We start from the raw sequence: 18,280 nt of genomic DNA on the forward strand, positions 1-18,280 counted from the left end.
TACCGTGTGTGGCCAGCAGCCACAGTGAGTGGCTGTCCAGAAGCTGGCGATTGATCTGCCTCGCCTGAGAAGAGCACAACGATGGTGCCAACTTGGGCCAGTGAAGCAATGTCCTCCACAACTAGACTGAAGAACAAAACGACACCAACTTGTCTGTTCCCCTTCCCCCAATTCCCCAGCACTGTTCCCATGCCCCCAATTCCCCAATAAAAAAAAAAAGTAAAAAAAAAATTGAGTATTTGGAATGTATACAGGTCTGTTAATTCACTCTGATGGCATGTACTCATTCTGGGACTTTGATATTATAATAATTCTACTCCTTCTATACTATGCTACTTATCACAGGCATTAGGTCACCCCATGATGTAGGGTTAATTTCAGCATATCCAAACTCTGTCAGTTATGAATGATAATTCTAGGCGTGTCGTTGAGAATTCCAAGCATACCTAGTTAATGATTATTAATTTGGTACCTATTTTGCCAACTTAGAACACTCACGAAGTACAAAGCTTTGCACAAACGACTATTTCCCCAGTTATCCTACTGATAGCGCTATCCTTGGTGCGGATTAGCCGAATCTAATATGCCATCTCTATTGCTGCTATTCTGAGGGGCTCGGGCGCCAATTACCAGTTCCCTAGAATTTGCCCGTAATTGACTATGTCCCACAATAGGTAACTCTGGAAGTGACAGGCAGCCTCAAGTGTGGTTTTCCCGCCTGTCGATTGGACCTTGCAGGAAGGCCCGCCTCATCAACTCAGTCAAGGTCTGCAGTTGGTCTGGGGCCGGTGAGTGGCGGGTCTTAGCTCCGCCCAGCCGGCCGTCCGCTGCGCTGCCTGGGTCGGCGCCGTTTCTAGTTGAGAGATGGCGGCCGCCGCAGGTAGATCGCTCCTGCTGCTCCTCTCCTCCCGGGGCGGCGGCGGGGGCGCCAGCGGCTGCGGAGCACTGACTGCCGGCTGTTTCCCTGGGCTGGGCGTTAGCCGCCACCGGCAGCAGCAGCACCACCGGACGGTGAGTGAGCGCGCCCGGCGGCTCCGGGGAGGGCGGGGCGGCGCTGGCGTGGGGAAGCCTCCGGCAGGCAGGCCGCCGGGGCAGCTGGCGAGTTACCTCAACTCGCGGCCGCTCCCGAGGTTGCCGGGCACCGAGGAGCCGCCGTGCCCTTCAGGCGCCTGCGGCGGCGACCAGGAAGGGAGGGAGAGCGGAGGAAGCCGAGAAGAGGAGGAGGAGGGGCGACGGCGGGATGTTCCCGCAGGACTGGGGACACCAGGGCGGGGAAGGCACGGGACCTAAACCTCTCACTGACCCGCCCCCGATCTCGGTCCCTCCCTCCTTCCTTCTTCACAGCTCTGCCCCGTTGCTCCCGAACTGAGCCCCGTGCAAGTTGTCCTCTTCCCCCTCCTCCTCTGGGTGCGTTTGGTGTCCTGAGTTGACGCGGCTGCCTTGTGTATGTGTCAGGAGAGTGGCCGTGCCATGCTTCTTTGAAGTGTCCCCGGAGAGCAGCCCAGGACCCTTGCCGGGTCGCCCCCTTGGCCTCGCTCGGCCCTTTGGGAATGGGCAAGAAGGAAAATCAAACTTTATCCTCGCCCGTGACTTCCTGCGTGTTGTGGGTGCAGGGAGCAGCTCCCTTGCGAGGGATGCTGCATTGCTTCAGGAGGCGAGCTCCATCCCCTGAGGTCCTGAAAGGTCCTCGGCCGTCCCCTGGGAGGGCTGGTTCACGAGCTTGTTCACGCGTGCGTGCGGGAGGAAGGGTGGGCAGCAGGCAGAGGGCACGCGAATGTGATAAGTTGTTCCAGGGCCAGGGATTTGGTGGTTGTCTTAACCAGTTATTGCTGGATTTCATTGGCTGGCCCTGGCCGGGAGTTTGTATCTGGACAGCCTTGCGTGTGTGTGTGTGTGTGTGTGTGTGTGTGTGTGTGTGTGTGTGCGTGCGCGCGCGTGTGCCGTGTGAGATTTTTTTTTTCCAGTTGCAAGAGATCCACCTGCCATGAAGTTCTTGACCACACAAGTGAGCAGGTTCTTTCCAGTTGGGCTTTCTAGACACATATGTGTTGATCTCTGGCCAACTAGGGGAGAAAGAGTGTAGGCTTTACTTCCTGGGACTAAGTTGTATCGTGTGGCAATGAGAGAATCACTGCAGACAGCCGGAGAGAAGCAACTAGTACCTTCAGCCCTCAACACATCCATCCACTTGTCTTGTTCTGATTACATAGCTCTTGAGAGGAAACTGAACTGGAGGTTTTCAGAGAGGATACCCCCAAGATGATGACAGCATAAAATGAAGTGAAAGAACTCTGAAAAGAACTAATGCTCTGTCAGTGCAAGTTGGTATTGTCATTATTAGTCATAGGTACGGATCCTATCTTTATTCTTGTGAGAAAATTGTACTTCTCCCTATTTGGCATACTGACATACTGTTTGGCTAAAGCTTTTGGGCGAGAGCCGAGCTTTTCCTCAGTGCATTTTAGATCTGCATGTTTCATAGCCTCCAGTTACGTGTTTTGTTCTTTTAAAAACATAAGGCCACCCCAAAAACCTGATTGTATCTTCCTCTCCCTCAAACAATGTAAAGGCTTCCCAAGTTGTCTTTATCTGTATATTTTGATAATACATCTTTTGACTTTGCACAGTTTGTTTTTAAGACTCTTTGAGTGTGGTAGTCATGTAGCTTTTTAAAATTTGTGCCTTGTATATTTTCCACTGCGAATCTTTTAGGCTGTGAGTGTCTTCCTTGTGTGGGTACTTCATGAAAGTGCTCTTCTGTGCTATTCCAGGGTGGGTAAAAGTGATGTGCTGAATTTGCAACTGAAAGCACAATTAAAAGTGAAGTGTTCTTTTTGAAGGGCAGAAGTGTTATGGGAATGATGACTTGTAAATGGACTAAAAGTTGTAAGATTTTGAAAAAATCGTATCTGATTATTTAAAATACATAAAGAGGTTCCCCCCTCCTTTTTTCCTGTGATTTCTCTGAAGCTATCATGTATACAGCTGTCTCCATCTGTTACTCTATGATCCCTCACAAGACTCACTTTAAAAGGTATCTCTTAGAGATTTGTTTAACTCTTGGCATTTTATGCCTGTAAAGGAGACCCAGAACAGGAGAGACGTGGTCAGGGTCACATAGCCAATATGCAACAGTTTTAAGACTCCCACCCATCCAGATATTTTGACTCCCTTATTGTGTTCTTATTATAAAGTGCAGTTGCTCCTTCACATCTCTGTCCTTCCTCGTAAACTATTGTTTATTAGGAAAGTACTGGTATTTCAAAACCCTATGAATGGGAATTTTTCTATAAGTAGATGTTGGTTTGAGGCCAATGTGGTAGGCAGATACAGGAACAAACAACTTGCTCTTGTAAAGGTCCCTGAGAGACACTAAGATTGAATCTAGCATATGAGACATCCTGTGTATGTGCAGCAGATGGCACTCTGCATTGAACTAGATCACAAGTCCAGCCTGTGCCACTTTTGTTCTGCTGTAGTAGGTATGGTAAAGGAGAGCCAGGGGGTGCATAACCAATTACAGTACTGGTTAACTTTTTTGCTGGAAAGGCATGTTTTTTGAAATCCATCTATCCCCAGTTTGGAGAATGAGTCCAAAGAAGTACAGTTCAGTTAATTGGTAAATGGGATTGCAAAGTTATAAAACATAACTCCCCCCCACTAAAACATTTTTTCGATTTAGTAAGTAGGAATAAAGGTGTAGCGGATTATTCAATATTTTTAGCACCATCTAGTGTAATTTTTCCTTTCCTGGAATGTGAAGAGCTTGTTATTGCTTCCCAGCTTGCAACTGTAACTAAGACTGTTATAAAATGTTTGTTGCATGCCTTTCTGTGTGGCTAGTGAAGGTGGCTGCTATTTTCAAGATGATTCTTTAAAGGGGGGAGTTCGCTTTTCATTGTGAGCTGTGTAATTCTTTTGCTAAATCGAACTGTTTTGCCTCTGATTATGACAGCCCAACTGTTGGCATTTCCTAGCGGTCAACGGCTATGCTGAGTTACTAAATCTGAAGCTTACTTAATTCTGTCATTGTACTCTTATGGTTTGTGGCTGCCCCTCTCTACCTTAAACACATTGTGGCAGAGATATCATTTTAGTTTAACCTGAAAGTTTTAACAGAGGTTACATTGCCTGACACAGAGGCAAGTCTTAATTCTTTAATTGGGTTCCTCATGGTCAGGCCTGGTCTTATTTTGCCAGATCCACTTTAGCACAAATACTCCACTGTACTTACGGCAGTGTCCTATGTGCCCATACTAAATTAAGTGTTTATGCAGTTCTTGTAGCAGAATTTCAGTCTTAATCACTCCTTTAACCTCAGAGGTCTATTTCAGGTTAGAGACTCTGACCTTTGACTCCTCTTTGAATCTCACATCCTCACTTTGCAGATGAGGAAATAAACCTAATGGGAACTGAGGGAAGTGACTTGTTAGGTTATACTTGTGGTTAATGACATCTGGGATTAAAATTCTTTTAAATGGAGGTGGCCTCAAGAAGAAATCCTAGTCTGAATCCTGATTGGTGCAGTTCCTGGCTCTTTCTGTTCTTCTATTTTGTCTTTTCTGAATTCCGATAGGATTTATTATTTTCAGGACAGATTGACACTGACTTGTCTTGTTCTCTAAATGTTTCATTTGTGGTATCTTATCTTACTGAAAAGATAAGGCAAAGATTGTGTATCTCATTACCTTTCTGTCTCTCATCAACTCCAGCACAGTGCTGGGTACCTAGGTGACCTCAGACAAACATTAATTAATCTTTTGTCTGCTTGTCAGTGAAAAGGTACACTCCCCTCCCCTGGTTTGACTTGTTTGATGACCTGTTGCTTCCGTAGCCACACTTGGGTAATTGCTTTAGGTTTGCTATTGCCAGTGTTGGCTTGGTTTTGTATATTAGGCTTCTTTATGGTGGACTAATGGAGAGAGTTGGTACCATTGGATTAACTCTGTAGTAGTACTAGCTTTCTGTTCAAAGCTAGCAAAAGTATGATAAATACCCAGATTATTAGAAATACATGTTTAAATCAGATTCTAGATTTGTTGTTGTTTTAGTTTACCATCATATCAAGCTTTTAAGGGTTCTGTATAAATATGCTTAGAGTAGACTTATTTTTAAGGATGCAAACATCCTTTTTAAAAAAAATCTCAAAATCTTGCTTATTTTGAACCCCACAAAACATTTGAATGAGTAAATTTGGATTTATTCAACAAATTCTGATTCAACAAGTTCTGATTTGAAGTTTTCTAAGTCCCAAGGAGCTCTATATATTTTATGGAATTCTACTCCAAGCGGAAATCTAAATAGAAAATGCAGCATCAAAAATGGTGTGTCAAAGGCAAAAATTGAATGTGAATCATTTTTGGTTGCGGGGGCTGCCTCATGTGTGAAGTTAAAACCAAGGAATGGTCGTGGTCGTCTGTACTGGCACTTCAGTGATACCATTATCTGAATAACTGCTGAGCTATTGCTGTTATTTCTTGTTGTATTCTAGCTTTACACCCCTGTGGGTTTTCTTAAAAATTACTGTTTGTTTTTCTGTGATTAAGGGCAAGATTACCTTTTAAGATCTCAAGATATCTACTCAATATAGGGGAATTCCATATTCTGTCTTTGATTAATACCATACCATGTCTCATGGATATATTAGAATTACAGGAATAACTTATTAGAACAAAACTAAGATGTTATAATGGAAGACATATACTTAAAAGAATCCTAATATTTAGAGCTCAGAAAGATCTTAGGTTAAGGAAACAAGAACGCAAGAGCGTTGAAACGGCTTTTTCCTTAGTAGCCTACCACGTTACTACAGAGCTGAAAATGTCTCACACATCTGCTGGTTTTCCCATTCAGTTCTTTTCCTACTTTCTACACAATTCTGTGCTGCATTTTAAAAACGATTAAGCTGAGACTGGTTTTTAAAAGTGAATTGGGGTCGAATTCTTCCAGTAAGTACTTAAACTCAAACTCAGTCTTGAGTAATTGCTCCCCGAATTAGATCAAGCTTGATTTGATGATACCTGTTAAAAACCTATACTTTTCAGGTTAAACACAAGAGAGGAACAATCTATTTATTTCACTGCACTTTGTTAATGCTTGCAATGAGACAGCCTGTGTAAAAATTAAAGTTGACTTCAAGCAAAGCAGTTTTAATAAGTTTAGTAAGTTATTGACCCATAAACTGCATACAGTTTTGGATCTTTCCTATTGATAAAAATATAGCTTGGTAAATTACATCACCAAGTGGGTCTAATAGCATGCCAAAATTTGTTTCTAATGCAGTTTTGGAATAATTGGATAATATAATATTGCATTTTTTTTTATTTTATTGGGGAACAGTTTGTTTTTCCAGGACCCATAAGCTCCAAGTCAAGTGTTGTTTCAATCTAGTTGTGGAGGGCGCAACTCAGTGTCCCATGTGGGGATCAAACCGGCAACCTTGGTGTTAGGAGCACTGCACTCTAACCAACTGAGCTAACGGGCTGCCTTTGATACTGCATTTTGACATCTCAAAAATAAGAGCCTTTTCCAAAGGTTCTTTAAGGGCATTAATAGTATTTATTAATCCAGAAGAGTGGGGTGTTTACTCTTTATGTTTTTTTACTAAAGTTTTCAGGTTTTGCATATTTTTTTCTTACTATTTATTGCCCACTTTATTGTTTGGGGAACACTTGTAATAATCACCAGAAAATTGCTGAGGAGCCCATGAGGTGTCTGAGGCTGTCCAGAGGGCAGTCTTAAACATAAAGACTTAAAACTATACTGCTTATAGGTTACATGGTCCTTTAAACTTCTTTTTTTGCCTTCTAAGACAGGTCTACTTTGGACTTCTTATTTATCTATGGTAAGTGGTGTTATAGGATGTTTAATAAGAGTATTAATGTCCACTTTAAACTTTAGAGAAAGTTAATGTGACTGATAATTTGTCAAATAACAGGAAAACAAATAGGTTAGCTTGAACCTCCTGATCTGTATAGACCCAGGAGTAGACATAGAAGAATGTATCTAAGGTTTGAGGGCACTGTTACCGTGTTTAATTCTCAGCATAAGCCAATGAGAGATATTATTATCCCACTTTTATATATGAGGAAATTGAGGATGAGATAGGTTCACTTCTTCTTAAGTGTCATAAACTGTTTTAATGCTTGGGATGCAAAAATGGACAAGACAAATATTTTGGAGCTGAGATTTAGCCTCCATCTGGCTAGAATTAAAGCCAAACCGTGCTGGCTTTCAGTATGGGTCCTCCTTGTTCATCTTCTGCTCCTTCAGCCATGTTTCTTTCTCAAGCATCTACTACAGTTTTCTTCCAAGAGATCTTACCATCCTTCTCCTTAGTGACTTTTCATAAATCTGTTTGTCCACCCTCCCCTCCTGGTATTAGCTGATAAGGTGCTAAGGTATGCTTCGTAGGAATCTGTGATTTAGTTAAGGATCCTAAAAAGTCGCACTGAGTAGACCTGAAAATTACTGAGCATTGTTTCTCTATCAGACACTTTTATAACATTGTATAGAGTACTACACAACAGTCCTCAGGCAAAATGCTACTACCATTGTACAGATGAGAAAACTAGGACTTAGAAAGGTTAAGTAACCTGGAGTTGTTCAGAAAATATCTGTTGAATTCTTACTCTTTGTGGGACAAGAGAGATGCCTCTGAGATGGTCATCAGACCAGGAGACATCGACAAACAAGACTGTAACTGGCTGTGCCTTTTTTCCCCCTTATGGCAGTTCAGTGGGAGCTCTAGACCCACCTGAGAGAGTCGGGAAACATTTCACAGGGAAGGCCTCGCTTAAGCTGAAATATGAGGAAAGGTAATGTGTGGGGTCTGGGAAGGTGCGGGCCACGTTCCAGGCAAGTACCAGGCTCTGACATGACTGTATGAGGAAGTAAGATGTTTTTGAGAAACAGCCAGTAGTTTGTTAGTTTGAACTAGAGGAAAGAATAGCCAGACATTAGGCTGGACAGTAGTGGTCATACCATTAATACTTAATATTTATCACGTGCAACATGTTTCAAGCACTTTACATAGATAATCTCACTTAATTCTTGTGACACCCTATGAGCAGGTACTGGTATTATCCTCGTTTTACAGATAGTGAAGCTGTGTTCCCTCAGACTGGTTGGTTAAGTGATTTGCCCAGGATCACAGCGGGTAAGTGACACATAGCTAGTAAATGACTTGCCCAGGATCACACAGCCAGTGAGTGGCATTCCTGGCATATAAATGCAAGTGTCTGGCTCCAGAGCCTCTTGGCCACTGTGAAGGAATCAGACTGTGAAGGGACTTGTGAAGGATTGACATTTTATTATGTAGGTCAGTGTTTGTTTTTTTTTTTTTAAAACTCAGTCCACAGTAGAAATACATTTTATATCATGACCCAGCATATGAATGTGTGCGTAAAACTAAGAAAAGTTTTATGAAACAATACTTTTATTATGTATGAGGCATATAGTTTCTATTCTGTTTCGTTAAAGAATACTGGTTGTAATCCACTTAAATTGATTCTACAATGTAAGCCGCAGTTTGGAAAAATCCTATTAGTCAATAGGTGAGTGTCCAAAGAATTTCAAGTAGGGGAGACACGTGCTCAGGTCTGTGCTGTTAGGTAGGTCACACTGGCCACAGCAGGAAGGCTGGATGAGAGGCTGGGACCAGAAAGGCAGAGAGGCCAGTAAGGGGCATCTTAATGGATCAGGTAAAAGATGCTTGAACTAGGACAGTAGTAGCCTTGGGGACAGAGAAAAGGGAATAGAGACAAGGGAGATTTAGGAAGTGGAACTGATAGAACTTGGTGATTGGATATGGAGACTGTCAGCTAGTACCAGGTAGAATGGCAGTTCAGTTCAAGGCCTATCTGACTCTATTCCTCAGGCACTGAAACTTTATTTGTATGTTTCTTTTCACAGTCAGTTAAACATGCTGTGCCTCTACTTTTATATATAAAAATGTGTTGACCTGGTTTAATCATTTTCAGATGATTTTTAAATTTCTGTGTCAAATCAGTTGCCTACCTTATCTCCATATTCCTGCCTCCCCTCCCCTCCCCTCCCCATACCATCAGAATCCGGAAGATTTGCGCAGCAGTGTGAAAAAGTTCACACAGCATGATGAGCACTGAGCAAATCTTTGTTGGAAGAGTGTGTTGTGTGTTATATTCTTCCAAAGCAGAAACTCAACATTATGCTCATTAATTAGAGGAGTACTTCTGAGTAATTTACTTTGACTTTGTTCTCTTTAATTTTCCATTTTTGTAATATTCGATTTCCTTTAGGGAATATTGAGCATTGTATATATGATGGTCTTATCTTAAAACAAAAACAAAAAAACCTACTCATTCCTAAGCATGAAACCTTTTCTTAGTAAAATTTTAGCAATCTTTCTTTCCACTTTAGAAATGTAGATGTGAGATTCATACTGCTTTTGCCACCCTAGTTTCTCAAGAGAAGTATAAAAATAAAAATATACAATGGAGAACAAATTATTTGGACTTATTCTCTAGCATTTCAATTGACTAGGTACTTTGCTGGATTGCTTAATTTAGAAAGTACATATTCTTCGGTCTTTTAGGTATTATAATACAAAGATAATTATCTATTTATTTGATAACTATGACAGTTTTTTTTAGACATTACAATACCTGCTTTACCAGAAAAATTGTATATTTGCAATGTAGTTAGTGAGCCTTTTGAAATCTTATGGTAGCAAAGGATTGCTGTACTATCACAGAGTTTTTTTATTAGTTTTGTGAGGTAAATAAATGAAATGATAGAAAGTGTGTGTGTGTGTGTGTGTGTGTGTGTGTGTGTGTGTGTGTGTGTCCCAGTCACCAAAATAAAAGTAATTGAAGAGGATTAGGTGCCATGTAGTATAATAGAGTTAGGTTCAGGGTTCTGTTCCTTTCTATTCCATGAACTTGCTATTTAACCTTGTACAGGTGACTTTACCTCTTTGTTCTTAATAAATAAGGATGCTTAATTGGGTTAGTTTAAAGGACTTCTTTAACCCTAAGACATATCATTTTTATGTAGAACATTATAAATAATTTTAATGTTATTTCATTGGGAGGCTTGTATAAAAATCATAAACTCAAGTGTAACATATTTTCCTATTCTCACAAAGGGTCAAGGGCTTCAAGTGAAGAAAATTGCCTTCTATCAATAGTTCCTTTTCAGGACAGTTTGTGTAATTACTTCTTATATATTGATGAACAGTTTACCCTGCATTCCTTTTAAACAGGTCATTATGCCTTGAGTGCCATCTTTTTCTTTTGTCTTCTTTTCCCTGCCAAACTGCTGAGGGAGTTGGGGAAGAGGTGAGGCAGTGGTGGGGACTTCAGAGTTGGAGAGATGGGACAAGGAAAAAAGCAGTTAATGTTGTTGTACAATGGGACTGTTCTAATAATTAGTTTATTCTGAGTTGTGACCTGCCAGCCTAAAACAGGAAATGTGTCTGTTTTCCTTTGCTATTACACTATGGGAATCCTGAGTGTGAGAACCACAATAAGTGATGAGTTGCCCGTCGTGGTCTATTCTCCCAGACTCTGAACTGAGCCGAATACAGTGTCAAGAACATAGACACTCAGTCAGTGTTGGATAAATGAGAACCAGTGAGTTAAAAAGCCTTAGAGGCCATTGCCTAAATCCTCCCAGCCAGTGGATAAAGAAGCTGTAGATCATGTTCTGTGCCTGGATACCACAGTGATGGGAGTCTTAGAAATATGAAGGAATTACTTTTCTTTGACTCAGGCAGCAGCTGATAATCTTAAAAGAGTTCACAGATTGTGCTGAAACAGCAGGACTATGTAAAATGCTAAGTTAAAATAGTGATGAAAAAGACTGTAGTGTTATTATGTTGTAAGTAATTTAAGAAATTGACAAAATGCATCTCACCTGGCAAGGATTTGGAGCGAGTAGGAGAGAAGAGGGAAGGGTGAAGGGCTGGGCGCTGCAGAAGAGAGAAAGGAACTATTTGAAAGAGGTGCTGCCAACTCTAGATTCCCTGCATATATATATTTTCAAAGATGACAGATTTTTGGAGGTGTTTATTTTGGAACTAATCTTCCATATTTCCATTCTGCCCCCACTATATCCTGTATCTCGCACTGCCAGAATTCTGCTAGCTGCCATGAAGCAGGGCTGTGGCCGGTGGCCAACTGTGATAAAAACCTATTTTTCATTTTAAAACAGAGTATAGATGTCAGAATACTTTAAAGAAATATTTAAAGATAGATTGACTGGAGTGGAAGAAGTACTAAAAACCTAATGAGAAGATTGAAAGTGTTTGACGGAATTATATTTCTTTTGTAAACAGAATACTAGCTTATATCTGTCTGTGTCTCTCTTTTTTTGCCCCTCTTTCCCTGATCTTTAAATGCTGGTGCTAGAAGCCCTGAATAGACAGGATAAATGACTTTCCTGATCCGGGAGAGGTAGTAGTGATTTTTTTTTTTTGAAGGGATCCCAAGGGTATACTCATCGCATGTACGCATGTTAATAGATAGGTTTTGTTTCTTTTGTTCTTGTTTTAATTCCAAAGAAAATGAGATTTTTTTTTTCCATTTCTAGCTCTGACGTAAGCTTCAAAACAAAATGCTGTCTAAGCATAGTTGAGAATTTTGGAATATTCATTTATTAGGAGAGTTGAATTCCAGTCAGTACTTTCTTTAATTTCTCATTCTGCATTGGCGTTTGATTCAGAATGAAATCAAGTTCATAGCTTGGCCAAGGTGCCACAGAGTCCGGTGAGCTTTAAATATATAATGGCTTTCTTTTTAATGATTGCTGGAGCTTTTAGCAGTAAAAGGGGGAAAATGAGAGGGAACTATAATAGATTTTTTGCCTAAAATGAGAATTCTTGGTAAGATTAAAAGTAGAGGCAAGCTAGGGCCCTGAGTTACGGATCTGAAGGTCATATCACAGCTAGCATCAGAAGGTAGCAGCTCCAGTGGAAGAGAAGACAGAAGATAACTACTGATGAGCAGGCTCTCTGAGAAGCTCACTTGGAAAGGCTCTTCCATCACCTGAGGGTTATTTTTTTGTAGGGAGGGGTATCCTTCATAAGGAAATTGTATTGTGTTCAAGCAAACTTACAAGGGGAAAAAGACTTTTAAAATTATGAAGTACGTCTATAAAAACAAGTAGAATAATGTGAAATTAAAACTACAACTATAATTGCTGCCTCAAGTATCCTTCCTATTTTCTTCCCTCTCTCCCAAAAGTAACAGCCTCTCCCAACTGGTGTTTACCATTCCCATGCTTGTGTTTATGTTATGTATGTTTATATGCATATGTATAAGCCTTCTATAGTATTGTAAGCATGTTTTAAACCTTATTTAAGAAGATATTACACTTGTATGTATCCTTACACAATTTGTTCTTTTTGCTTAATACTTTAAAAAATATTTAAACTTCTCATTTTTAAACTTTTTTGTGATACTTCATTTTTATGATATTTCACATATTTAACCATCCTCCTGGTGATCAAAAGTCTTTTTAGCCAAATATTTGTGTGTTGGGGGTGGGGTGGGGTGGTGAGGGGAAGGACAGGAAGGAGGAATATATTATGTCATTTTTAAAGTTAGACTAGGAATGTTGTTTTGACTTTCAAAATAGCCAGTTTCCTTTTTTGGTGTGGAATGTCCTCACTTATCATATTCCTGGGAAAACCCTTTGTACTTCCCAAGAGAAGGCAGAGAAGAGTAACGTTTCATTACACAGATGAACATGTCTTGTGCAAAATACAGAACAGCATCTGCTATATAATAACAGTGAGCTCAGGAGGGATTGAGTCGCTGCAGCCAATGCTTGGTTTACTGTATTAAAAATCTCAGATTTTTCAAGTGTGGTTAAGATGTGGATGGAAACGTGTTGGCATTTATTTCTTGTTTCTTTTCTGCGTGTTGGAATAATTTGCAATTTGGGACCATCTTCTTTATTTTGTAGAAGAATATGTGTCTTAAATAGTAAAAAGGCTGTTCTTGAATTGTGTCATGGTTTTGTGGAGAAAAGGAAAACAAGGTCTAGGAATGTGGGGAGTTACTTCTTTCTGAGGCAAGTAGTTGGTGTGAAATAAATGCTTGTTTTATTCATAATAAATCTTATATGTGTACTTGCCAGTGTATATTCTTGCCTTGTAGTCATTGTTTAAAAAAGGCAGCCTGTGATAAATATTTTTTCTTCCCGATTTCATTTGTAACGTCTTAAATAATGGTCTGAACATTTTTGCAAAATACACAGCGCAGAGCTTCATTCAGGTTGTCCCTCCAAATAATTTGCTATAGAGCATTAACCAGAAATGCTGATGCAGCGAGGGGAACACTAATAAATGGGATGCTTTCCAGGGACTGTTGCTAAGGCAAGGCAAACACAAGCCAAAACTGGGAAGAAAACGTTAGTTAGGCACCCAAGATGCAGTCTGGCCAGATAGGCTATTAACAGTGAAAATCCCCTTCTAATTAAATTAATTGAGACCTGAGCAATCTGTATCTCCAGACTGTCTTAAAAATATGACTCAACTTTAAGTGTATTAAGAATTATGGGATACTGCATTAATAGTCTTCAGGCTAAAACTTATTTGGAATGAAAACTTAAATTATCTTTGCTTTTTCTTATTGGATAGATTCTGGTGCCTCAAGAATGATTAAACTCAACTGTCTGTTTCTCCCATTGTGGTTCTGATGGAAAGAGTGCTGAATGGACCTGCAAGTAAAAGAAGAGATTTTTTGGGGGTGGATTGGGTGGGAGGGTAGGAATGATTAGATAGAAGGAAGACAGATGGTATTGCAATTAAGAATGATTTTTGTTTTTCACTATTGGTGTTTTTCTTGCAAATCACACAACTTTTTCCCCCACAAATTATTTTACCCATGAATAGTGTAGGTATGGGGAGAGGTGATAGTGGTGTGTGAACAGGCTTTTAAAAAAATTGTTGTTTTTCTTATTTTTGAATGATCTCTGATTCAATTTGCCAACAGTCATGCGTTTTGAAACAGAACTCCTAAACCAGAGAGTTGTGTGACTAGGCAAATTAATCAGTTTTTTTTCCTTAATGAACCAAAATTTCTAAGTTTTGTAAACTTATTTTTGAAGCTAATGAAAGTTCCTGAATGAACCTGGGTAGCCTGAGTCTTCTATTGCCAGGGTCCCCTTAAGTTTTTAAAAACATTTCTTATTTCTTCCTTGTTGATTATGGTTCTATCTGGTTTTTAAATGCTGGAAGTGTAGAGATGGGGTGAAAAAAAAATTTCCTCTCATTAAAACTATTTTTAAAGTATTGGTTTATGAGTTGTTGCTTCTGAGTCTCTCTTTTTACATCTGTATGGGATTACTATGTGGTTATCAAAGATTCAACACTTTTTTTCCTCGGGGGGGGCGGGGAATGTACATTTTGGTTTCTCATAACCAGTCTAGGTTTCTTCTAGGTTATAACTCATAGTCTTTAAACAGTGCCCTCTTGTCCTAAGAGTCACTGTAATAACTTACTGCCAGCTAAAATGAACCTAAAAAATATCTTTTCAGACTTCCTTTTCATTTTTGACATTGTATGCTGAGGTTCCTATGTCAGCAGGCTCAGAAGGGCCCTTACCTTTGACATTGACTTTACTTTTTTCTATTCTTTTAGGTCTTTCACTACCTTTCCTACAGTGGTTGGCAAGATACCGTTTCCACCTCATTCTCCATGTACCATGTCAGTGACATCTTAGCTGCTAGAGTGTGGAGCTGGCCTGTGGGAGTCAAGTAAGTGCCTTTTTTACTATTTGGCATGGTTTTTGCTTACTTTGCAAAGCCATGTAGAGGAACTCCTTAAGATTAGTTTTTAAAAAGGCACTTGCTTGATCCTTGTGGGCCGGCTCTTTGCTCCAGCCTGCTACTGAACACCTGGGAGCTAACATGGTGCTGAATTTAGCGAGGTGACCATCACAGAATGGAACGCTTTTACTAGGGTAGACCCTAGAGATGGTACATCTGATCTTGGCCTGATTAGACCGTGTGTAGATGGGCAACCCCTGTCCCATCCCAGAATTAGTCAGAACTTCTGTGTCAGCTCTAACAGTTAGTTACTCTCGTCTCCTGGCAATTTAATAGGCTATGGATGACCAAGGTCTGCTGTTCTGAACCACTTGGGTTGCATGGCAAAAGAATAGCCAATGACCTTGACATTTATCTGAATTAATTTACCTTACTATATGGAAGAACTCGTGTGGCGTTAATGAGGTTTGGATTTCTGTATTTATTGCTAAAGTTGCTAAAACTTGGTATTTTACTTTTGCAGGTCACCTTGTAAATTTTGACTATGTAAATTAACACGTCCCCTGTTATGTCATAACAACCATGTAAGGGAGAGTGTTTTCCTGCTCTGTCTTAGGTATTGGTGACGTGACCTGTTCACGCAAGGGAAACTTGAACATTCTCAGGTATGTGAAAACCATGATTCATAAGCATCTTCTCCCTGCAAATACTACACAGTTTATTTCAGTGTGAACTCATGACGTGGTTTTACAAAATCTATCTTGCCAGTTGATTTTCCTTCCCTTGCTATTATAGAATAGGGATTGGCATATTATAGCTGAGACCACTGCGTGTTTTCATAAATAAAGTTTTATTGGAACACAGATCTGTTCATATATTGTCTATGGCTGCTTTTGCTCTACAACAGAGTTGAGTTGTGACAGAGACCATATGGCCCATAAAGCCTAAAATATCTGGCTCTTTCAGAAAAAAAGTTGCCAACTCCTGCTATAGAAGAACCATACTACAAGTTGCATTTAGATATAAACTTGCTACAACCACAATTCAATTCAAATAGCCTTCTAAAGAGAAAGCCAAGACCTGTATTATAATGCTGATGAGCAAGTAAATATTTGCAATGGTAGGATTACTAATACAGGTTAATGAAATGGAAAGCTATATATGATGGCAGTCCACTTTCTATTACATTCTCTTCCCTCCCCCCGCCCCTCAATAGGTATAAAAATTTATCCAGTGGCAGGATATTATTTTTCTTTTTAGATACCCTAAGGGTTCTATAAAAAAGATAAGGATAAAAGATTTAACTAGGATATGTAGAATTGCCAAGAAATAACCAAAGGACCTCTTGATTCATGGAACAAATATTAGGGTTAAAATGGACTTGAGATCATGGAAATTGAGGAACAGAGATGTTCAGGGAAGTGTTCAAGGACCATTGAGCAGATTAGTGGCAGAGCTAAAACTAGAGTCTAGATCTCCTGCCTCCTTGCCCAGAGGTCTTTCCAATAGGTCTCATACCTAGGGCTACTTGTTTTCCATACTAACTGTAAGGCACAGTCTGTTTCTTTTCCTTTATTCCTCCCTGATGTAAAAGCAAAGACTCGATGATTTAAACCACAAACATATGATTTATTGGAGAATTGACCTTACTTGGATGCTTGGAGTTTGGATGCTTTTATTTTATTGTTTACAGATAATTGGGGGATTCCTTCTTAATGATTCGCTAAGTACTTATATTGTATATTCAAAAAGATTAGGTTAGTTGGAATAAAAAAGGAAATCTGAGCCTTGTTCATAATTTTATAGCTAGGAGCAAAACCAAAATCGGAATAGAATGCTTCTCCATATGTCTATGTGTCTTAAGTCCATAGACGGAGAGAGAGAGAGAGACACTAATACCTCTTAAGTGCATTTGGATTGCATTCTGAGAAGAGTTCAGCAGGTGTATTACAATCTGTATATTATGTTGCAGTGCTTTAAATACATTTTATTTAAAAAGTTTTGGATTTGCAGGAAAATGGTGAAAATAGTACACAGAATTCCCATCTTTACCCCCTCCCCATTTCCTCTATTATTAATATCTCGCATATGGTACATTTGTTACAATTAATGAACCAATATTTATACACTATTATTAACTAAAGTCTGTGCTTTATTCAGAGTCCCTTAGTTTTGCCTAATGTTCTTTTTATGTTCCAGGATTAAATAAATATGTATTAGCATGATCACTGATACAGAAGGCATTCGCATGAAGGTTAGACTAGTTCTGAAGTCCCTTTCTATTTCCAGGAGTATGATTAAATGAGCACAGACTTAACTGTTGCAGAGTTCTGACTTGTAACATTTATAATCTGTAACAAATCAAGAAAGTGGTTACTTTACTTTATTGATAGTAATGGTTTTTCAGTTGTTTGTTTCTAAATTTTTAGCATCATCAGTTTCAGAAAAGACAAGACAAACTTGGTTATTTCTAACTGTTATTATTGTAGGCTAAATTGCTGGTGAAAATATTCTAAAATAAATTGCCTTCTTGGAAGCAATGTAGTTCAACTACCCTACTTCAATATGTTTACCCTCCTGAAAGTATAAATAGTTTTTGAAGTCAGCACTTTCTGATAAATCATTAATAATTTAAATTTCCCTATACGGACCTTAAAATATTTCTTCCTTAAAAGTTCATTTGTTGGGGCCGGCTGAGTGGCGCATTGGTTAAGAGCTGGCTTGGGATGCCAGAGGGCACCGGTTCGGATCCCACATATGAGAGCCAGTGACACTGCCCTCTACAGCTAAGATGCTGAATGGCAGCTTGACCTGGAGCTGGGCTGCGTGGGTCACGGGCGACGGCGTAGGCTGCAGCCCCTGCTGCAGTGGGTTGCCATAAGCTACTGTGTGTAGCCAGCAGCCAGCGTGAATGGCCAGCAGCCGCAGTGAGCGACCGTCCAGAAGCCAGCGGCTGATCTGCCTCACCCGGGAAGAGTGCAATGATGGTGCCAGCTTGGGCCAGTGAAGCAACATCCTCCACAACTAGACTGAAGAACAACACAACAGCAATTTGTCTGTTCTCCTTCCCCCAATTCCCCAGCGCTGTTCCCCTCCCCCAATTCCCCAATAAAATCTTAAAAAAAAAAAAAAGTTCATTTGTTATATACTAAAGTTGAGCCCATGCATACTGCATGGTTCAGCAGTTCCACTCCTAGGTGTATACACAACAGAATTGTGTGCTTATATTCACCAGAAGACAGAAATGTTCATGGCAGGACTAGCTGTAATCGTCCAAACTGGAATTTTCCAAATGCTGTCAACAGTAGAAAGGGTAAATAAGTTTCTGGTACAATCACATAATGAATATTAAATAGTGATCAGAATGAACAAACTACGACTACATGTAACAGTGTGTGAATCTCAGAAATACATTGCTGAGCAACAGAAGCCAGACACTGAAGAGATCATACTTTATTATTCTTTTACATAAATTTCCCAAACGGGTAAAACTAGCCCATGGTGTCAGAAGTCAGGAGATTGATTA

The 18,280-nt window shown here is 40.0% G+C and overlaps 1 protein-coding gene across 2 annotated transcripts in view; it reads left to right on the plus strand.

Moving 5' to 3' along the window:
* Positions 1-821: 821 nt before the first annotated feature.
* The window catches only part of MCU (mitochondrial calcium uniporter), a 208,520-nt gene continuing 191,061 nt past the window's right edge, over positions 822-18,280 (plus strand). Inside the window, exons 1-3 of one of the 2 annotated variants that reach the window (XR_002122095.1) lie at positions 844-1,011; positions 14,627-14,742; positions 15,371-15,419. Coding sequence is in view for 1 of the 2 variants with exons in the window: in XM_019626233.1 (XP_019481778.1) it covers positions 865-1,011 (147 nt within the window). In the remaining variant the exon portion in view is untranslated. Of the gene's footprint in view, positions 1,012-14,626; positions 14,743-15,370; positions 15,420-18,280 lie in introns of both variants that reach the window. The other variant, XM_019626233.1, reaches the window with a different exon arrangement.

The sequence above is a fragment of the Hipposideros armiger genome, unplaced genomic scaffold (genome assembly GCF_001890085.2).
Source record: "Hipposideros armiger isolate ML-2016 unplaced genomic scaffold, ASM189008v1 scaffold_15, whole genome shotgun sequence".
NCBI classification, from domain to species: Eukaryota; Metazoa; Chordata; class Mammalia; order Chiroptera; family Hipposideridae; genus Hipposideros; species Hipposideros armiger.